The 19,576-nt window shown below is 37.1% G+C and overlaps 1 protein-coding gene across 8 annotated transcripts in view; it reads right to left on the bottom strand.

Annotated features, from left to right (window-relative positions):
- The window catches only part of CSNK1G3 (casein kinase 1 gamma 3), a 72,226-nt gene that overhangs the window by 822 nt on the left and 51,828 nt on the right, over nt 1-19,576 (bottom strand). For 2 of the 8 annotated variants that reach the window (XM_087715849.1, XM_087715850.1), the window contains 5 exons: nt 16,641-16,789; nt 14,587-14,682; nt 12,039-12,134; nt 5,981-6,087; nt 4,707-4,755 (listed from right to left, as the gene is read on the bottom strand). In XM_087715849.1, coding sequence (XP_087571975.1) covers nt 4,707-4,755; nt 5,981-6,087; nt 12,039-12,134; nt 14,587-14,682; nt 16,641-16,789 — 497 coding nt within the window. Of the gene's footprint in view, nt 1-4,706; nt 4,756-5,007; nt 5,032-5,052; nt 6,088-12,038; nt 12,135-14,586; nt 14,683-16,640; nt 16,790-19,576 lie in introns of those variants that run through there. The other 6 variants (XM_087715853.1, XM_087715854.1, XM_087715851.1 and 3 more) reach the window with 6 other exon arrangements.

Below are 19,576 nucleotides of genomic sequence, written 5' to 3'. Positions count from 1 at the left end.
AATGTGTAGCAATACATCTACATAATTCTATGAGTTCTAAAAAGTCTCTAGGTAATTAATATCTGTTTAATTTCTTTGTTGTTTAATGTTAGCTATAGCATTACTAAAATCTAAACGCTTATTGTATACTGCAGAATTAAGATTGACAAATGTAGTGAACATTCCTACCAGTTTATCAATAGGAAAGCATTCTGGACTGCTTCTGCTGTTTTTATAATAGTGTATAGACCATATTATAAAAGATAATTACATCAAGTAAAACTATGTTATCAATAAAATTGCCTAAGATCCTGGAAACGAAAAAAAATGGCATTGCTGTTTCACTAAAACCTTGCACAGCAGCTGAACTTCAGAAGACACTAGTGGGCTTGCAAGGTAAAGATATATATTCAACTGCATATATTCAACTGCATATATTCATTTTGGATCTCTTGGTGGGGTCAGTATTGCCTACAAAATGTATGCATCTTTCAAGAAATATCAGCAATTAAATGAATAAGAAATTTTGAAATTTCTTCAAAGCTTGGCATTTTGTCTATAAGAACTACTATATCTGCAATGTTCATTCAATTTCTAAGGAAGTTAAATAAATCTTTGCTTGAATGAACAGTAATGAGAAACTCAGAAATTCAAGTATATGAATCAGGACTTAAACTTGGATCTCCAAATTGATTTATTATAGTATCAGGGAATTTAAAAAACATATCAACTAGGGACTGAACCAAGCCTCATTTTAGAACAAATTCTGTGTATAATCCCTTAGCAGAACGTATCATCTAGCCTTTAAAACCATGACAAATCAAACATTGTCCCACCAGACAGAAACTGTAAATGTCTGTTCTTCTAAATAAATTTGTAATTAATCTTAAGGGATGATGTATTGGTGTGATTCACTGTAGAACTGAAGAAAATGAGAACAGTATCATGTCTTAAATGCTAACATCATCTCCATTTCTTCGGACATAGAGACATTCTGTAAGATTTCAGCTGTGTTAAAAAGTACAGTATTTAAATACAATAAAAGAACTACCATAACTCCAGCAAAATGTGTGCTCTTAAGTAAATGGTCACTAGAGGGCCTCACTCTCATATGTACTAAACATTTGCTAAACATTTCCAAATTCTATTCTCTTCTCTCTCTCTCTTCTCCTCAAGGACTCAAATGTTTGTGAAGCCAACATTTATATTAAAACTATTATTAAAAGTTAAAGTTAGTCTATACTAATTTATTCTACCATGCATTAAAATATTCTAAAATGTTTCAGATCTTATACAGGAAACAGAAATTCACTGTTTACCAGGAATTTGTTGAAAAACATTTTTCAGAGAAACTACATTAGAGAATGCAAACATATGTTAATCTATTAGTATGAATACAGTGATTAATAGATCTTAAATGGAATTAATCAGCTAGTCCTACTCAGAATGGTGAACTGTTTTTCAAGAGACCATTGTTTGCCTTATGGTATTGTTTCTACTGCAGCTTTTTGCAGTGATGATCTCTGGAAGAAAGATACTTTTAATTATGGACAAAACCCAACCATCTGCCATAATATGAAAATAAAACCAGAGGAAGGGGGAAAAACAGAGACGTACTTTCTCTGAAAAGGTTATATTGGGAATGCTGATAGTCAAAAATGTATATGGAGGATACTAAAAAAAGAATTTCTTTGGCCTAGTTTTTTGCTATTAAAGTGTCATAAAAAATGAGCTGGAATAGTTTAGTTTAGTTTATTCTTGATTGGCAATATAGATACCACTGTGTACTCTAACCCAGTGTTTTTCAACCTTTTTTGTGCAAAGGCACACTTTTTTCATGAAAAAAATCACGAGGCACACCACCATTAGAAAATGTTAAAAAAATTTAACTCTGTGCCTATATTGACTATATATAAAGTAATTTTCCCACGGCACACCTTACACTATGTCACGGCACACTAGTGTGCCGCGGCACAGTGGTTGAAAAACACTGCTCTAACCAATAGAGCAAGTATATTTTGTAGTTTCTGTACTCCCAACTCCAACTGAAGCATCGTTGCAACTAAAGAGACTCACTTTCAAATGTTAAGCACTTGATCCTACCCTTAGATTCAGAAAAAGGATAGAATCATATATGATATAGAAAAGTAATAACATAACTTTTTATTACGACTCAATCTGTTTTATGTAATTGTATTATGTGTTTAAAAGGCTTCTTCTGAATACATTGGAGTACAATACAAAGCATTTCTTTTGAAAGTGTTCATGCTTGTCATTTTACATGATATTAAGCCTGCTTTGAAAACTGATCTTTTCTTGAATGATGTATTAAGCATTTGATTAGTTACTTGGGAATATACTTTTATCTTCTAAGAATGAGAGTAAAAAGTGGGATCTTTAATATAAGACTTGTTCCTTGGCTAGGCAACCTTGATAATTTGCATCTAAATATTTTCCAAAGAGAGAAATTTTCTAGCTAAAGCATCCAAAATTTATCCTCAGGGGACACTGGTGCTACATTTGGTAGAATGTATCTAATAAGAAACAACCTTTATAATTTTATCTGTGAGCCAGTTTTGTCTAGTGGTTAAGGCACCAGGCTAGAAATCAAGGAACTGTGAGTTCTAGACTCAGCTGGCTGGCGGCAGGCAGGGCATCTCAACACCGGAAGCGCGGCAAGTGATAAAATCTTTTTCTTTCATGAGCTTCTGTTTCGTCCTTTGCAGGGAAAGAAAAGCTCACGAAAGAAAGGTCACAGAGATCTGACCTGGGGTGACTTTGCATGCCACCTCTAGATGCCATAGGTTCGCCATCATGGGACTAGACTGACTTAGCAGCAGCAAAATAAAATTCAAATATTCCTATCAACCCAATCACCTCCCTCACAATCCTTACTTGTTCCATTTCAGCTATGTGAATGTCCATCTGTATATGGTGCTGGTTTTAACCTATAAAGCCTTACGTGGCTTGGCACTTAGGTCCCTTCTCCACCTTGTCCAGCCAAATTCTGACTGACCAATTAGATCTAGCTAGGAGAAACTGCTGCAAATTCTACTTTGGGGGGTGGGTGGGTGAGGCAAAAAGGCTCTATTTTTCTGTTGCAATGCTGACACTGTGTGGCATAGCCCCTCCCTGTGGAGATTAGACTGGCTCTTCTATACTGGTTTGCTATAAGCACCTGAAGATCAAGATTTTTTTAAGAGTCTTCTCCTGATAAGAGTTCTTATTGTTGCCATATTTTATTTTCTTCTTATTTTTCTAGTGCTGATGTAATTTTATTTCTTTTTGGTGTTGTTTTCTTTTTACGTAAGCTGCCAAGAATCATTTTTTATTGCAGCAGCATACAAATATGTTTAATAAATAAATAGATAAAATCACAAGAAACTTCAGTATGCATACATTTCCCATCTAAAATCTGCAACTGAAAGAATGTTATTTTTGTGGTAAAATTATGCATTACTGTTTTTCCTATACTTCCAACTCTTTGGTAAACCCACCAATAAAACTCATTTCACAATGTAAATTGTGATGGGTTGTGCAAACAGATACAATGGAAGACAAAATTTATGGTGGTTACCATACTGACAATATATGGTAATACAGAAAATCAAATATACTTCACTATATAAAAATCTAGCATAAATTCAATGCTATCTGTAAAACATATACAAAATAAATACTAAATATATTTACATAATATATATTATTATATATATTAAAAATGTTTAACTATATTTAGAGGGACTGAATTGATATTTTTGCATCCACCTAAATATAGTTGCATGATTAAAAAAAAACTATGTAAATAATCTGTCCTAGCCACAGCAATTAAAATTCAATTTCAAGCATAAAAAACAGGTTAAAAGGACCAATAGATGGAAAATTTTGACATACTCTCCTGTACTGTATCTAACTATATTATCCTACAAATAACTTAGGATATATTATTATGGTTTCTCCAGTATCCTTCTTCAATATGAAGGTGTATTAATTTATTAGAAGGGATAGTAGCTTTATGCAACATCACTGCCACTTTCTGTAGTTTTACTGTAACTTTTTTATACCACTATATTGAAAGCTATGGTTTTTATAATATATTTACGGTAGTTTTATGTCATGATGAGTAGCTACAAATTAATATTTTAAGCCATTATTTTCACCTGCATTTTTCTGTTTATATCATGTATGGAAGATTGAAAAGTGGAGGAAATAAATGTTTAATAAGTTTATTTCTTCCAGTTTTGATAATGAAAAGTTGATGATGACAAGTTATGAGGAGAGGACCGGAAGAATGGGGTGTTTTTTTCCAAACCAATAAATACAATTTCACTAATTATATCCAAATATTGGTTATTTAAAACATAAAAAGAACTTCCAATGATATTATGAATATAGCCTCTCTATCTGGTGCAATTATTAGCATTCATAAATTAGAAAAATAAAATCATTTTAGAAAATTTTTCATTCCATCCAAAACTAAATTTGTCAATAATAAATTAAAAGTGAAAATGTTTTATAGACTGCTTTTTGAGATGAGTACAATGAAGTGTGGAAAAGCACTAAAATACAAATTTGATAGGAGTAATTGTTCTCTGAGTTTACTAGTTAGCAATTTATCAATCGCTAACAACTCAGTAAATATGGTTGAAAGCACATACTGTAATTTAGTGCTATTAAAATATTTAATTATTCATGAAGTTAAGGTATTACTGTGGAAGTTAAAATACCTGAAATTGTTGTTTTCCCTTTAAAATGGCAAATCGATGGGCAAAACAACTGTATTAAAGCATAAATTGAAATTAAAGCATAAATTCAGACGTATTAGATAAAAATACATAAATTCTACATCACTTCAAAACAAACAAGAATTGAAGCAGGCAAAAGTGCTCCTCAATATGCTAGCAAGTTTTTTGTATTAAAGAAGACCAATATTAAAACAATTAAAATTATTTTGGTTTTTTTTCCAATTGTACTTTTATTTTTAAATGCTCTGGAGCTATTTCTGCCTGCCTGTGCTTTAAAACTCACCACATGTTCAACACTTTCTGGCAGCTAATATGAGGAAAATACAAGGAAGGGGGGAAAAATCAGAATGCAGCACATTATAAAGAAAACTTATATTTGAACATACAGTCAAGTAATGAGTAAGACAGTGACATCAGTTAAATTAATGAAGACCAAATGGATCAAACCAACAATGCCTTTTAAAATATTATAGTATTTCGTTTTCAAATTTCAGCTTGTAGTTTAGGAATTTCTTCAAATAGTTTATGGTACAACAAGTGTACATATCTTGCTTACTTTGTTGCATAGATCATAATTATTTCTGGTGTTTTAATGTGGTAGAGAATTTTACATGCAGAGATTGAAATATTTTTAGTTAATTTCAATTGTGCCTGTCACTAACACTATTCTTTATAGATGGCAAATTTGACTCTGGGTTATATATCCCATTCCCTTCAGAGTTTTGATGCACTTCAGGAGAGAAAAATGAATTGCTTTCATGTATAAAATCCGAAGTGTTTTCCTGTATAAAAACTGCATACTTTGCTGTATTGTGAGTTAGAGCATTTTGTACATTCTTTTAAAAAGTTTTGGGAAATGCTATTTTTTTGCTTTCTTATAAATGGGCTAAATGCTGTTGTAAATAACAGCAAGCTGCATAATGGCAAAATCCCTCTATCACATTATTGTACTAGTATTTATTCTAGTAGTATTATATATATGATGGAGAAATTGTACAGCCTAGAGAGTCTAATAGGTTCAACTAAGAAACCAATTTATAGGTTAGGTAGTTAAAATAGTTATAGGTAACTATTTTTCTCTGGAATTCTGGAACACATTTCCTTTGTCTCTTAAGAGTTTAAAAAAAAGAACTGTTTAAGGGCTTCATGTTTTACTTGTAACAGTTAAGAACTTAAATATCGTGAGAGTTTCAATTGGAAAATTGAATCTCACAAAATGTGCTGTTTCTAAAGAGTTTATTTCAAAGCCTACATACTTGGTTTCATCCATAACTTCTACTTCAGTAGGGGCTGTGATGGGTGCATTTGAACAATCAGCTGTAGGATCATCGGTGTTGAGTTCTCCATTTGTTGAGCTTACAACCTGCAATGGCAAACAGATTCAAAAATTATGCAATAACAATTACCTACATTTACTACACTGGTTTATTATGACAGCAAAGAGTTGGAATTAGTGTATGAACATATTATTTCAAAGATGGTAGTATGTTTTTTTTTTTAATTCAGTCAAACGTTTCTATTACTAATCATTGCAAGATCCAATCTGGATCAGTCACTGAGACCAGAGGTTTACACTTCTGAGGTTTTGGACTCATCAGGAAACTTTTCTCTACTGGAAGAGGTGCTTTGATCCCGAGGATGGGCTCCTGTACAAGTCTGAAAGCTCAGAATAGTAAACCTCTGGTCCCAGTGACCAACCCAGTTTGGGTCTTGCAACATTATCCTGGGACACATATATCTGCCTTTATTAATTACTAATAATTTTCCAACTGCTTGTAGAAAAAGCCATCTACAAAAATGGTGATAAGCAATACAAAATATTGCAAGATTTTTTATCTTCACGGAGCTGGGGTGGCCGTGCCTGTGCATCAGTGGTGGGTTCCGGACCCCGGCGCAGCTGGTATGCTGCGCAAGAGGCCGGGCATCCTAAATGGGCACACGTGCTGCATGTGCACCCAACCGCCCTAAAACACCCAGCTGGCCGGCGGAGGTCGTGCAGGCGCCGCATGTTGTGTGCACGTGTGCAATGGGCCAATCTCATTATTAAAGGGCCATGGAACGCAGTGGGCCAAACAAGCCACCATACCGGTCCGGTGGCCGCTTCTCCCGGCTACTACCAGTATGGCCGTACCGGGGCCATATCGCCCAGAACCCACCACTGCTGTGCATGATAAATCCAGCCCATGGGCCCCCAGTTGGACATCCAAACTTTAGTGGAAATGGAAAATACAGAATAAAACTGAAGGCAGAATACAGAAACAACCAAATTGCAATTCTGAGTGACTTAAAAATATAATCATTACCAACAGATTGTTTCAATTCAAGTCAGAGAATTTCGATTCCAAAAATCTTCTCTTTAAAGATGCTGTTAATTGCTTTATGATTGCCTAATTTAGTAATATAGAGTAGTATTTCAAATGCTGGGAAACTATGTTAAAGAAAATGAATAAAGTCCATTCATTACCAGGAACAAAATGCACAAAAATAAAACCATTTTGCATAGATGGAACTACTACTTCTCTCATCACTGAGAACCTTTAGTAAAAACTGATAAATACTTATGTTTCTCAGTACATAGAACTATTTTCCCAAAACATAAGACAGGCCATGGTAATTGAACCAGATTCCCATTCAGAATGAAAATGGGCATTGGTTCTTACCTGAGACGCCAGTTCTTTGGGTGGTGGAGATAGCATGCAGGATGGGTTAACTCTGTCCGGTATTCAATTGGACTGAGTCTACAGTTGTGATGTCACGTCTCCTCTGGTGACTCCTCCCAGCTTTTGACTAAGACAGTGATGGCGAACCTATGACACGTGTCAGTGCTGACACGCGTAGCCATTTGGGGTGACACGCACAGGATTTCATGCGATTCATCCTCGGCTCCTGCACGGCCGCCGAGGATGAAAGAATCTGTGTGATCTCCCCCGCCCACACTCACTTACTGTATATCGCTGCCGCCCCTTTCTGAGCGCAGGGGCTGCTGGTAAGGCGTGCGTGCCGTGCGCACACACATCATCAGCGCGGCGAGGGAGGACCCGCAGGAGAGGAGCACGGGAACAGTGTGCGCCTCTCTCCAGTCAGGCCGGCACAGAGAGTCTACTCCTGGGACTGTCGGTTACGACCGCACCACACTTATCTCAGTTCATGGCAGGGCTGTGGAGTCTGCTGCTTCCAGCTCCACGTCCTCATCAACATGCCGCTCCGGCCCGCCCCCGCTATGAATATTCATATTCTTCGCCCTCGCGTCACTAGGAATATTCATAGCAGGGGCGGGCTGGAGCGGCATGTTGATGAGGACGTGGAGCTGGAAGCAGCCGACTCCACAGCCCTGGTTCACGGCACCCCAAACAAGTTCAATAATATCAAGGGCAACATACGAAATCGACTGATGAACAAAGAAGTTACTAAGCAGGTATGTTAAATAATTTGTTTTTGGTTTATTAAATACAATTATATATTGCAATTATACATTTTTGTAGTTTAAACTATAAATTGCGCAAAATTATGTTTTTGTCGAAGTGACACACAACGCGAGTTATGCTCGATTTTTTGCCGATTTTTGACACACCACACCAAAAAGGTTGCCCATCTTAGTCACTAAGAGAATCTGTAGACTGACATATGGTGTAAACAGGAATCCTTCAAGCCAACATTCTCCTCCAGTACCTATCACAAGTGCCCTAAGATGTCCCTATTCCTTATTATAAGGTTCGGCTAATACAGGGTGGGGATGGATGCTATCTCCACCCAGAGAACGGGCATCTCAGGTAAGAACCAACGCCCATTCTCCCTAGTTGGTGGAGATAGCATCCGGGATGGGACATACCAACGCCTGGCCTGGCCTCAAGGGAGGGTTGATGTCTGGACCTCAGTGTTCTGTGTTGAGAGGACCTGCTGCAACACTCTTCTTCCAAAGGCAGCATCCGCCGATGCAAAACTATCCAAGAGATAATGACATACAAAGAGAGAAGGAGATGTCCATGTAGCCACTTTGCAGATCTCCTCGACCGAGGCCTGAGTGGACCATGCCACTGACGTGGCGGCACTCCTGGTAGAATGGGTCGTCATATGTTGAGGAGTCAGCAAGGCCTGGGACCCGTAGGACTTTAAAATGCAGGATCTGATCCAGCATCCAATAGACTTTGAAGATACCTTGGAACCCAGTCTGGTCTGCTGAAATGAGACGAACAACGCCTATGTGTGTCTGAACCCAGCAGTCCGTTTGATGTAAATTTGGAGTGCGTGTCATACATCAAGAGTGTGTGCTATTTGCACTCAAGCCTATGTCTTGGAGAGAGAGAAAAGTTAGGCAGGACTAGCTCTCCAAAGGGGAGAGGAACTCTTTGTCCAACAACCATTGGCGATGAGGCTTCGCCTATTGCGTTGCTTAGAAACTTTGGCCAGGCGTCCTTTGGATCGTGGATCTGGGGCTGCCTGTTTATTGTCTCTCTTGACGCCGGCAATCAGACTGTCAGGAAGGGATGGCTGTGGGCCACTGAAAAGATCCTGTTCCACCCCTGACCAGAGAGGTCATGATTCGTGGCTATAAGGACCTGAGGGAGGTCGATGCGCTTGGGAAAGCTCACCCAGTCTTGGGGAAAATGGCCACCACCTCTTTGCGCTGAAATAAAATGGCCGCTGCTGACTCATGCCAAAAGAATAGATGCAAATGGTGCTGATTGCTGGTCTGAAAAGGACAGAGATTGTTACGTTACTGCCAGGGGGCTTGTCCGCTGAGAAAAATCTTGCGGAATGCTCCAGAGCAAATGTGTGGCGCCCGCTATTCGCCGTATGCTTTGCTGGCCATCAAGCAAGGTGGGGCAGGTGCCCCATGTGAGGCGAGGCTCGCGCAATGCGGGGGGGGGGAGGAACGGACCCCGATCAGAGATTTTGATGTTTTGGAACTCTAGATGAAATTCAAGCAGGAAGCCAATTGAAAGGAAAAAAGTTCTTTTTATCTAGCTAGCTAATTTGGAGGAGAGCTAAGGGAATACATACAATAATACAATACAATAGCAGAGTTGGTAGGGACCTTGGAGGTCTTCTACTCCAACTCCCTGTCTAGGCAGGAAACCCTATTCAGCTTCAGACAAATGGCTATCCAACATCTTCTTAAAGACTTCCAGTGTTGGGGCATTCACAACTTCTGGAGGCAAGCTGTTCCACTGATTAATTGTTCTAACTGTCAGGAAATTTCTCCTCAGTTCTAAGTTCCTTCTCTTCTTGATTAGTTTCCACCCATTGCTTCTTGTTCTACCCTCTGGTGCCTTGGAGAATAGTTTGACTCCCTCTTCTTTGTGGCAACCCCTCAGAGAACATCCACTCCTTTGATTGGACTGAGTCTAAAGCTGGGAGGATTCACCAGAGGAGGCGTGACATCATAACTGTACACTCAGTGGATACTGAACAGAATTAACCCATCCTGGATGCTATCTCCACCAACTAGGCAGAATGACAATTATTTCCTACATCTATTACAAAGGTTGACAAAGAGATTACGGAAGGTTGAGTAAGGTGAGAAATACCCAAAAGAGAAATCATATCATCTTTCAGGCATGCTGTTAAGGTGTATTAAAGAAGTTTGTTACATGTTTTCCAAAAACTGTAATAAACAACCCTAAAAAAATTTACCGTATTTTTCGAGAATAAGACGGACTTTTTTTCCTCAAAAAAAGGTGAAAATCTGGGAGCCTCTTATACATTGAATAGAGTATTTTTGGCCTCCTGAAACCCTTTGCAAAAATGGCCGTGCATAGCCTTTAGGAGGTTTATAGAGTGCGTCTGGGGGCTGGGGAGGGCAAAAATGAGCGAAAAATTGGCTGTTTTTTGCTTGTTTTTTCTCCCCCCCCCCAGCCCCCCGGAGCACTCTATAAGCTTCCTAAAGGCTATGCATGCCCTTTTTTGACAAAAAAACTGCCCTTTTTTGCAAAATACGGGCCGTTTTTGGGAGGTCTGCAGAGTGCAAAAACTTTTTTTTTTTTTTTTTGCCTCTTCAAAATCTTGGTGTGTTTTATAGTTCGGTGCATCTTATACTCCGAAAAATATGGTACTTGATAGATTTTTTTTTAAAGGCTATATAAGCTGAAGACTACAATCTGAAATTTTACAGGAACAACAGAAAAAACAATAATTAACAAAGTGCATTTCCTTGGAGATAATGTTATACTTCAATATTAGTTACAATGCACACATATTTTTTACTTAGGAATTATGATCAGTTTTCAAAAAATGAAGCCGTCTAATTTTCTTTCAACAAAGCAGAATGTATCATGCAGTAAAGCATTATTATCTCTATGGCTTATCCCGAAATCACTAATCCTGTCTCAGATGCAAATTACAGTAATTTAATATAGGAAATTAGATTATCATTAAGTATGGGAGACAACAGCAGACTAGACAACTACAGCTAGACAAATGATTCTTCAAATATACCTTTTCAAAGGGTCTGGGTGATTTCAAATTGCTATATAGCCATTCAAAAATACATAAGAAAGATATATTAGCAATGGAGAGATATTGGTGGTTTAAAAAAATGAAATAAGCCCTTTGGTAGAAGTAAAAGTAAAAGAAAAGGTATAAAAGAACTGATGAGAAAGCAGCAGGAAATAATCCAGATCCTTACTGAAACAGAGAAGGAATAGTAGGTGACAGGGAACATTCCATCTGCTTCTCTCTTTTGAAAATTTGTATAATCATAGATACATGAGCTCTCTTTACATCACATGGACTGCAACAACTTTTACTGGATTTAGTAAACTTGTTTTTCAAGACTGTTTTAGGGAAAATGAACAGCTACATAGGCATAATATATTTCAGAAATTATTCACTAATTAAGCAAATATAACATTCACAAACAAGGCAGATAATATATCGAGGGGAGGTAGATTTGATTACACTTCCAATGGATTATTATAATAACAGGAATATCAATATTGTTTTCAATCATAAGCATAAAAGGATATTAAATAAGAGCTGGAAATTGTTACTATAACGGGTGATTCATATGATCAAATTACTAAGAGTCAGCAATCATTTGAAGCTCTAATGGTACTGCCATTTTCACTACACATCATTCAATAACAATTTTATTGCCTAGGAATCATCCAAATATATTTCAAAATGCAGATGGCTGTTCTTCTACAAGCACTTGTAGAAACAAAAACAATTTTTGCCTGATTTTTTTATTATGGCTTTTATAACAGAAGATGTATAGTTATGGACACAATTAGAAGTAAATGGCAACTAAATGCATGCCATTTTTGTCCAAGGAGTTTAAGATGCGGAAATAGTCATACAAAAAACAGAAAATACCTGTACCGAGCCACCATGTCTGTCTGCTGCCAGGTGAGCTCTCAAGTGATGGGGATTGGCCGAATGGGGGTCCCAAGCTGCCCTGTGGTCTGTTGACTGCCAGTAATATAATGCATTAAGCATGCATAAAAGAGGAGGAAAAAGAACCCAAAATATATTAAATACATCATGCAGCTAATCAATGGTATTTTATTCTAAATATAGAGCACAAAAATGCATAGAAGCGAATGCATGTGTAATAAAACATGTACAAATGCAGAAACAAATCAGTTTAAAGTCCCCCCTTTTAAAGAGTTCAACAATGAGTTGAATCATTTAACAACATGTCAAACATGGAATCCCATGCAGAATAAAAATATTTGGGGAACTAATTTTGGAAATTATACAATTATACACACTAATTTCTAAATTATTCTGAATAATTAGGGGCATGCAAAATGATTCCAAGAAGAACCATTTTGATTATGAATCAGCTGATCAAGCAATATCTTCCTGAAATAAAACACCCATGATCTAAGGGTGTTTTGAGAGTTTGAGAATGGAGCAAAATTGAACTTTTTAAAATTGTCATCATTTCAAGTATTGCTTCAAGCAACTTGAGTGTTTCTTACTTCCTGAGATTGGGATTTTATTTTCTAAACTTAATATCAAGTTTAATATATGCTTGGGTAACAGAAAAATGAACTACTGGAGCAATGGGAAGTAATTACACACCATATGATTAAGTCAGTAGCCATTCCCGATTCAACTTTTCTTGATAGAAACATAAAAAGAAGAAAAGGAGTGCTGTCAGGAACATGCAATTATGGTGGCGTCACTATAACTTATGCTTGTGTTGCTGAGTATATATTACATCTGCATGCTCTCTAAAGCAAGCCCTCTTTGGGATTTCATTTTTTAATCCTGATTTTAGAATATTGTACTTATTTTCTGATCTTATCTATTGTGCTTATTAATATGGAGTTACCAAGTGCATTTAAAGTGATGAAAAGATGCTGTCTTGCTGTACTCTGTTGAGACTTTCTGTATGCAGTCTGGACATTTGCCTACAGATAAGAAATCTCCAGCATGCATTTAGAAATGCAAAAATGATTTTATGCTGATTTCATTTATTGAACCAGATGGAAGCTATTTTGGTTTCTAAGTACTTCTGTGCTATCTTGATATTGAACTTCAGGATCCCTTTCAGAAATTGAAAATATCACAGAATATTAAATATCAGTTGTATTTTATTCTGCAGAAATATAGGTTTGCAATAAGTATATAAAACAACAACTCTTTATTTTGCATATGAGCTGTAAATGTGGGCATTGCTATTGGCAAAGTCTGTCAAAATAATAATAGTGGGAATGAGTGATGTTCATTAATACAAAGTAGTTGTATAATTAAGTAACACTTTTCTGCAGTCAGCATAGCTGATACTATGTTACTTCAAGCCAAGGTGGCGCAGTGGTTAAATGCAGCACTGCAGGCTACTTCAGCTGACTGCAGTTAAGCAGTTCGGCTGTTCAAATCCCACTAGGCTCAAGGTTGACTCAGCCTTCCATCCTTCCGAGGTGGGTAAAATGAGGACCCGGATTGTTGGGGGCAATATGCTGACTCTGTAAACCGCTTACAGAGGGCTGAAAGCCCTATGAAGCGGTATATAAGTCTAACTATTCATGTATCTCACCCTTCCTTTCATCCTCGCTTTCTTCCCTGCCCCTCTTCCTTACTTTCCTTCCCCACTTCCTTTCTCAGGTTTTATGCAACAGAGCTGGAAAAACTTGAGTATACGCAAAGACAAAAATTAAGATAAAATAGAATATAGTATATTATCACTCAGTTAAGATAAAGTACAGTATAGTAAGTTATCACTCATTCTTGCTCACAAAAATTATTTTCCATGTAGTTATTTTTCATTCCAAAAATTCTAAGAAAAGTCAAATTAGTTACAGGAATTATAATAATATTAATTTTACACTCAAAGGTCATTGTTTTACTTTTTAAAATTAAAAAAAAGATTCAGAAGAGTCATAATAAACAACTTCAATGATTATAAAAAGACCAAATGAAAGCCGTGGATCACTTCTTTAGAATGAATTTTACCTTTCTTAGGCCAAAAAAATTAGTTTAGAAGCCTCAATATTACCTCTCAAAAGAAACAAAATTCAGTAATAAAAATATGTAAAATGTGAGTTTGAAGCGGGCTTCAAATCCTGATCTAAAGAGGATGCTGATTATACAGAACTTTAATTAATTCCCATGATAATATGTTTAACCACTGTGAAGAGAGGGAGAAATTCTCTTTGAAGACAGCAATGAGATAATCTCAAATCCACTATTAAACTTTAAAATTCCATTTAATTATGCCTGTATTAACAATAATAACTTTTTAACATTATATTGTACAATGAAGTATTACACAAGATTATTTAAAGTCTAGAGTCAAAAAAATGATATGAGTAAATATTTCTTCAAAGAAACAAATGATATATAATTTTAGTCACAACCTATTACTATTAAAATGCAACATGAAACTGGCATACAATATTGCTAGATGGCATACCTGATTTTTGGACTGCTGCATCTTATCTCTGTGTGGATGTGCTTCTCTATTGGAAGTTATCGCAGGATCTGAATGGATGGAACCCACTGGAGTAGGCTGCACAAAAAGTATTAGAGGTACATGTTAAGAAAACTGGGACGACAGTAACTATTAATATATTTATTTTGAGAAATAGTGAAAGATTATTTTTAGTTTCCATGATAACTTGACTTGCAAACCTTTAGTATTGGCACATGTGGACAAAGGGAAATAATTTCACTGATTATAAGATTAACTTACAATAAGTAAATTCATCACCACAACAGACAAATCAATTAAATCCCTTTAAAATATCTTAAATCAAAAGATCCAGTTGCCCAAGAAGAAAAACAGAAGCCTAAAGGAGCCATTTACAACTTGAGTATTTAAGTACTGTAACAGCTATTATGTAGGATAGGCACATTGCATTCCTGAACACTAATAAGCAGTCTGAAAACATAATAAAAATTAATTTCACAACACATGGAAAAACTCAACCACAGTTTCTGAGAGTACCCTAGACCAAGCCAAATCCAAAAATGCTGAGGAATTTCTTGGCATTGGCTTGGCATTGAAACAAATCAGCCATCAGACATATAAAAATATACAAATCAGAAATCAGACATATAAAAATAAACTATAGTTACAATTCAAAAGAAACAAAAAGCTAAGAAGGAAATAAAAACCAAAACATGTCACCCCACCTTCCAAAAGCCAACACTCAAATAAGTAGTGATTAATACCAGATGAACTATCAAGCAGAAAACAATACCCTAAGCAAAGAATTAACAAGGAGAAAACCACACCGCCTACCAACACTGGTAAGGCAAACCACTGTCTATAAACAAGAAGTAAATCCCACACTCATCAGTTACTTGGTTTGGTAATAATCAGCAAGCAAACAACTAAACTCAGAGAACCAAAGACATAGAAGTGGTTCTTGACATATGACCACAACTGGGAACAGGATGTTAAAGCAGTTGTTAAGTGAGTTGCTTCCAATTTATAACCTTTTCGGAACAGTTGTTAAGAGAATCACTGCAGTAGCAATACTGGAAGAAGGAAGACTTGCCTATAACTCAAGAATGGACATTGAAAGTTACAAACCTAGCCAAGATGGCTAAAATATCGGCATATCTTAAAGATCATTCAAATGAGAGATATAAACGAGACTGGAAAAAATGGATTGACTATATACAAAACAAATACGGGACTAAGAAATTCCAGATAGCCTATGCTTAAGATCAGGAATAATCTAAACTGTTCAAAGTTAGTGCAACAGCAAGAAGCTGAGTTCAATGTACAGATGTTATTAACTTCTTTTTTTTATTTCTTTTGTCTTAATATATTTTAGACTGTGTTTGTTAAAAATCTATACCATGTACGGGCTCTGGCAAGTCGGGGGGGGAAGGGAGGTGGGGTGTTAGGGGGGAGGGGGGATATATAGTATGTGTTAGATTTCAATGTAATGCGATTTCACATGTATACTGTTTCTCTTTAATTTCACTGTAAAAATAGGACAAGCTGAACATATTGACATATAGTAGAAATACACCAAAGGGAGGAGTAGTGGGATAGAAGAAAGAGGGGTAGAGAGGGCGGGAGAGAGGATTGGAGGGAGGGTGAGAAGGAAGGGAGGAAGTGGACTGGGAGAGAGGAGTGGTAGAGGGGGAGGGGAAGTAGGGTAGAGGGGAATGATGGAGGGAAGATGGAAAGTTGGAGAGGGGCGAAAGAAAGAGGTGTATGGAGGGTCGAAGAGGTATATTGGGTTTCTATTTTGGGGGGTATTGTTGACAAGAGGAATTGCTGTGTTTATTGTTTAATGTTGTATGGCCCCGGTTGTGCACAGTATATATGTGACTGTATGAAAATGAAAAATGGAAAATAAAAACACATTTTACACACACACACACAAAAAGAGAATCACTGCAGTAGCCAAGTAAATCACATGGCTATTACATGAATCTGGCTTCCCTCATTGACGTTACTTGTCAGAAGGTAACTGGGAAAATTGCAAATGGTGATCACATACTTACCAGTTGTTTACCAATCCAGTCATATTCATAATCAAACATATAACCCTTCCGATCAAATAAGTCTGCAAAGAGCTTTCTTAAGTAGTCGTAATCTGGTTTTTCAAAGAAATCTAGCCTTCTCACATAACGAAGGTAGGTAGCCATTTCTTCTACAGGAATAAAGAAAACATTGGTAATACTAACTGCTAGAAAACTTAGTATCAATTACTATAAGCCTCAGCTTCTTCGCGTAGGAGAAAATATCTTTATAAATTATCATTTAATATACGTACTGCCAATCTTGTCAATTATATTTATTCAAATTGTATGTGTCTTTCTAACAAATTTGTGATTAGAAGATCTGGAGGGAGAAGGGAGTATAGAAAAAAAAATACTCATGCAACCTATTTTTCCAACCTTTTATTCCACTGAAGGGGCGGGGGATGAAAAGCCACTATAAATAAATAAATATATCATTTATTAAATATTATTATAAAACCATGTTGCAGCCAGTTCAATTTCAAAATTAATGGGTAACAATCAGTGAAATTAATACTGCTTTTGGGGGAGGGATATCAGTAGATGAAACTTTGAGAGCTTGAATGACATCATTTGTATCATAGCATGTTGTCACTATTCTAAAATTTATAGCCAGCGATATTGCTGTTGCAATATGCTGAAAGATATGTATTCACATGATATTTAACATCTTTATTAAATAAGGAAATCTCAGTGGTGTTTAAAGATACACAAGTTTAAAAACTTTTCAGTTTATGAAAAAAATCTCTGAAATGCAAATGAGAATATTCAGACAAAATGTTTAAAATATATTTTTATCAAAAAGAATCAGCAGATAAATTTAGAAGTGTGTGTTGTCTCACAGTTATTGGGAACAATTAGTAATTGCTTCTGTGCATTGTAACTTAAAGACTTAGTCCCAACAAATGATGCATATAATGGTATAATGCCCAAGATAATAAATTGTTACTGGCTTTCATTTTATTTTTTAAATTTTATTCTTTAAATTAAGTAGAAGAACATGTCTTAAGAGTTTGAGAGTTTCCCAAATTTGTCTTTTATGACTGTATCAATGGATTATTTTCTTTCCATTTTCCAGCCTGAAAAAAGATAAAATTTGGATAACCAAATCAAATGTCTAATCTTGACAGCTTGAAATTCAAGCTATGATATTGATTGTATTTTCAATGATATTTTGGCTATAGGTAACATTTTTTCCTAATGCCATTAGTATATCAAAATATAGCAATGGAATGATTAAGCAAGCATATTTTACCAATTATATGCATCATTCAGATTGTAATGCATCAAATTATTTGTACAGACCTAATAAAAGAAAATCATGAAAACTACTTCAATATCTTGCTTAGTACATGAACCCAAATTAAGGCACCTCTGACAATTGGCTGTCCAGTATCCACTTGAACACACTCAATAAAGGGAAGGCCATCATTAATGTTATCTAACAAACCCATACAATTTATAATACCGTGCTTCCATGAAATTACGACATGTCCTGATAATAAGATCATGCCATATTTTTCCTGTGGGCAAAAATATACGCCCTCCCCCAATAATAAGCCCCCTGGACAACACCCCCCCTCCAGCCAGGCAGAGAGCCACTCACCAACCTCGCGATATCCCAAAGGTGCAAAGCCGCAGGAGCTGGGGGAGGGGAGGCAAAGGCACTCACATTGCTTGACGCCTTTGGCCCTCCCCCAATAATAAGCCCCCTGGACAACACCCTCCCTCCAGCCAGGCAGAGAGCCACTCACCAACCTCGCAATATCCTGAAGGCACAAAGCCGCAGGAGCCAGGGGAGGGGAGGCAAAGGCACTCACATTGCTTGACGCCTTTGGGATACCGCTAGGTTGATGCCTCCCAGCCTCACCATGACCAGCTCTCCCTGCAGGGCTGGGCCAGGGCGGCAGCGCCGCTGCCCCGCTGCCACCCCCATGCTCTGAGCATAACCGGCTTCCAAACTTTGGAGATCTGCTACCGAGTCTTCCGGCAGCAGCCACTCTGGGACTATGCTCTATGGTTGTGGCCTGACTGTTGGAAGACTCTGGTGAGACAGAGAGTCTTCCCGCAGCCAGCCCACAACCATAGAGCGTAGTCCCAGAGCAGCCGCTGCCGGAAGACTTGGCAGCAGATCTCCAGAGTTTGGAAGCCGGTTATGCTCGGAGCATGGTGGCGGTGGCAGCAGGGCAGTGGCGGCAGTGGCACCCTGGCCCTGCCCTGCAGGGAGAGCTGGGCATGGTGAGACTGGGAGGCACGCGAGCTGAAGACAGAACAAGTGCTCGTGCAACCTCTCTTTCTAGCTGGGCAGAGTGCGACGTGGCTTAGCGCCTTTGGGGTATCACTGGGTCGGTGAGTGGTGCTCTGCCCGACTGAAAAGGAGCATTGCCAGATGGCTGCTCATGAGCGTTGTCACCTCATGGCAGCCCATATCAACACTGGGAAACAATATATTGTGCAATTGGAAAAAAATACAATCTCAAACATCAAGTCCTGAATGGAAGCAAATATTAATTTTCAATCTTTGAACTGGCTCTTTATAAATGTAATGGAAAGACTGTCCAATGTGATTCCTGAGGGCAAAATTTAATCTGGACAAACAAGAACAATGGTTTGTGTATTTATTGTGATGTATTTTTTACAGCAATAAAATATGTTGAAACATTTTTTTAGTCCTTAAGCTTATCTTGATGCTTCAAATTAATCTCATTAAATTTCTGAAATATACCAAATGTCAGTGTTACAAGAAACACCCCCAATGAAAGAATATTCCGAGGCTTGCTTCCAGGTCTGACACCAGGCAAGTAAATAATATATTGTTCATATTTTCATATTGATTGCAGAAATCCATTTTCTTTTCTTTATGATAAAATGCAAACCTAATCTTGAATAAGTCCACAGCTGTATCAAACAGCAGTCTT

The sequence above is a fragment of the Thamnophis sirtalis genome, unplaced genomic scaffold (assembly GCF_051295495.1).
Source record: "Thamnophis sirtalis isolate CommonGarterSnake01/CBP01778 unplaced genomic scaffold, rThaSir2_p1.2 scaffold_5, whole genome shotgun sequence".
Classification (NCBI taxonomy): Eukaryota; Metazoa; Chordata; class Lepidosauria; order Squamata; family Natricidae; genus Thamnophis; species Thamnophis sirtalis.
Note: the sequence above shows the minus strand (reverse complement) of the source record. Positions and strands in the feature narration are given on the sequence as shown.